Source organism: Halyomorpha halys, unplaced genomic scaffold (assembly GCF_000696795.3).
Source record: "Halyomorpha halys isolate HHAL.00 unplaced genomic scaffold, Hhal_1.1 Scaffold662.1, whole genome shotgun sequence".
Lineage (NCBI taxonomy): Eukaryota > Metazoa > Arthropoda > Insecta > Hemiptera > Pentatomidae > Halyomorpha > Halyomorpha halys.
The window spans coordinates 75,183-78,903 of NW_027111704.1; the positions used below are offsets into that span (position 1 = coordinate 75,183).

The window sequence follows — 3,721 nt, forward strand, 5'->3', positions numbered from 1 at the left end:
TACTGATTTTCACCGCAATACATACGTTAATACCACAGTGTTCAAGGAATAAACGGAGAGAGATAAGTAGGTAGAACCTCAGTAGCAGCCATGACACTTGATACTGTATTTAATTCAATGTTGAGATTATTCTTAGAAGTCAAAACCAGCATGGCCTTAGAATCCGCAGTTTTAAACTGTTCATTTTTATTATTGATATATTTTACCTCCTGTTCTGATACTCCGGTAGCTACAGGCTTAGGGCATGTTAACTTCCCTGCGACAACTTTATCTCCACTAGGAAAACTCCTTAGAAGTATCAGAATCTTAAATTTCCACGTCGCCCAGTTGCTTTTTCCTTCAAGATTACCAATGTTAATCTTTAGATCCATCTCGTTTTCCGAAAAACTTCGTTACGAAAACAATATACGGGTACACTATCACTTCAATAACCGAACCGACTTTTATCTCCGAAATTACGCGCCAGAAGTTGCTAGACCCATAACCTATTGAAGTAAATGGGTTAAATAAAAACTAGCAGAGTCGATAAAACTTGAATATAATTATGAAAAGGCTCATTACATATAAACACATAACAAAGCGCCATGAGGGCAAGAGCTTGGTTAAACGACTTAGTCCGTAGCGGGAAGGTAGGTTACAATCAGCAATGTTGCCAGTGTCAACCGCACAAATCTTTCAATGAATACAAATTGATAGATAAACACAATAAAACAATTTATCTCAACAGGAGCGGATTATTTTAGGACCCAGATCTAATAAAATTTTCAGCTCTGGTACTGATTTGCTATTGGGTTCTGTGGTAGAATTATTTGTGTGGATTCATTTTTGGGTCATGGAGCTGATTCTCCTAGAATAGGTACCGTGATGTGTATTTGTTTGATAAAACATGTATTTTCAAGGCTAATACTTTCATTCCGCTTGGAGCTTAAATCTATCAGAATTAAATTAAAATAGAAATTCTTCATAGAATACTGATATTTATGAAATACTGATATAATTTCTATTTCCAGGACAGAACTGCCGATTCGTGTAATCAGGTGATGACAACAGTTCCAGTTTGAAGACAACAACCAAACTAGTTCATGAGGCTTCTACGAACCAAGTTTTCCAACTGTTTCCTTCTCCAAATTAGAAATGGACAGAAAAGAATTACATTACACTAATTTATTACTTACAAATAATATACGCAATTTTCAGCAAAATGGAGACAAACATATCGAATACAGTAAAAATAAAAACATAGTCCTACTGCTGGGTAACACTGGATCTGGAAAGAGCACACTGTCTCAGTTTGTTTCTGGTAAAGCTGAAGCACTCTTATCTCAAGAAGTAATGGAAGGTACAGGTGAATTCGTGATTGTTGACACACAAAACAAAATCAGCAGCAAATCCACTGTTGTTTCTCAAACAGTTTATCCTGATTTACTTGAAGATGCCAGGACAAAGACTCTTTATTACGACTGTCCAGGATTCAGTGATACAAGGAGCGCAGCCCATGAAATAGCTGCTACATATTTCATTAAAAAAGTAATCGATTCTGCTAGATCTGTGAAGTTGGTTTTTGTAGTGAGCCATAATTCGGTTTCCAGAGGAGCTGACAGGCAGGATTTAATTCTGATGTTGCAACACGCTACAGATTTCTTAAAGCAAATCGAAAAGTATAAGGACAGTATAGCCCTTGTAGTCACTAAAGTAGAAAACAGATACATCGGCAACAAAATAGTGTCTGATGAGAAAGTAATTGGGGCCATTGGTAACTACCTAGAGCAGGCGAAGCGAGACATAGACCAGCATCTGAGGATGGTGAGCCCTGACAGCATAGAGAAAATTTTGTTTCTCATAGATATTTTCCTGAGTAGAGGGGAAAATGAACAATACACAAGAATAGGGATTTTTCGTAAGCCCAATGAATCTGGAATAATAACTGATAATGAACTGATGAAGGAAGGTATAATTTCATTAAAAAACTTAATAACCAAAAGTATTCAATACCTAGAAGTATGTGATAAAGATTTTGGATATACAGTTTCAGCAAAATCCAAAATTCATATCAATGGATTAGTGGAAGAAATAAACAAATCTATTGTAGCAGAATTAGTCGACATGGGGAAGAAAATAGAAAAATATTGCATTACTGAGGAAGAGAAAATCTCTGATATAGAGTATTTGAATTCTATAATTCAAAAACTAAAGGATTCTTTCTCCAAAATACAGGTAAATGCTATAAACGAAACAATAACTCCTGAAGAGTTCATTAGTGAAATTAAGAAGAATATTAATGATTTTAAAATTAACATTCCTGATTGTCACATCAATGCATTAAAGAGTGACGGAGATTTTATTAATTTTCTTAATCTTGCCAGCAATCATTCAATAAAAAACTATAAATCATCACTATTTGCCGTAGGTCTCTCAAAAGTGGTCTTGTATCTTAGTGAGTCACATTTAGTTTACAGTTTTATGAAAGATATGTATAGACAATTATCAACATACCCTATACAAAAAAACCGAAACAAGTACAGTACAATAGATGCAAACACATTAGAAGACTTCAACGACTGTTCTCTCATCGAAATTACAGACCTATTGAAACAACACAATGGTATTTTGAAAACCAAACTAGACAAACCTAAGTTGAAATTATTGAATAGAGTGTTGGACCAGACCTTGAGATATCAAATAGAACAGGTCAGTCCTCACGATAAAATCGTATTGAAAGGTGTGAATGTCAATCTGAGTGATCTTAGTGAACTTTTGAGGAACCAAAACATAAAATTCATCGAGGTTTATGCACTACACAAAGTGTTCATAGACACCAGCTTAGATTTAACTGGCAGGGAGATACAAATGGCTATTGTATCTCCAGTGTGGGAAGTTGTAGGAATTCAAAGTATAATATTAGATGGAAAGCCAGGTGGCGATCATAATCCTCAGAAGGCTTGGAGTGGTAAATGGAATGAGGTGGAAAAGAGAAGCAGGTGTGGCGATGACGGCATACCTGGCCTTCCAGGGGGCCCTGCTGGTAATCTTATAGGAATAGGAAAACACTTTGTTAATGAGGAAAATTTGAAGATCTCAGCTAATGGAGGGAAGGGTGGCAGGGGGCAGGATGGAGGCGATGGCTCAGAAGGGAGTAGCAATTGGTATAGCTATGAAATAGATAAAAGTGGTGGCAATGGTGGGAGAGGTGGTATTGGTGGTTACGGTGGGCCTAAAGGAAGTATAAATATCATTAAAGTTGGAACAGAATCTGGAGTAGTTCAAGTAACAGAAATTGCTCAAGAAGGAACACCTGGAGTAAATGGAGAAGGTGGTAGGGGTGGGAGGGGAGGAAGACACTGCGTATTTAGAATTTTCCCTTTTCGAATTGATCCAATTAATCAATGGGCTAATGAAGGGAAGCCAGGACAAACTGGGGCAATTGAAAAAGGAAGGAAAGACACTTGGCAATTAAAAAAGTTTATGAATGTTAAGGATATAATAAAAGAATTTAAAAGCTATGTAATGAGGAATATAAAGAATGATTTACAAGAAATGCTCTTAAGAACATTTCTTGATGAAATAGATAAGTATCACTAACATAAATCAAGAAATATTTTGACGAATATTGCACTAGGTTGCAAGACTGTAGCTTGAGGTTTTTGGAATTACTTAGCTTATAATTGATAAAACATTAAATATTTCGTATAATCCAAAGAGATTTGAGGCTATAACCTTTAGT

At 35.9% G+C, this 3,721-nt stretch overlaps 1 protein-coding gene across 2 annotated transcripts in view; it reads left to right on the plus strand.

Annotated features, from left to right (window-relative positions):
• The window catches only part of LOC136796308 (uncharacterized), a 14,121-nt gene extending 10,406 nt beyond the window's left edge, over positions 1–3,715 (plus strand). Inside the window, exons 1-2 of one of the 2 annotated variants that reach the window (XM_067049727.1) lie at positions 1–66; positions 1,011–3,715. In XM_067049727.1, the coding sequence (XP_066905828.1) occupies positions 1,135–3,579 (2,445 nt within the window). In that variant the 5' untranslated portion in view covers positions 1–66; positions 1,011–1,134 and the 3' untranslated portion in view covers positions 3,580–3,715. The remainder of the gene's footprint in view (positions 67–1,010) is intronic. The other variant, XM_067049726.1, reaches the window with a different exon arrangement.
• The last annotated feature ends 6 nt before the right edge of the window (positions 3,716–3,721 follow it).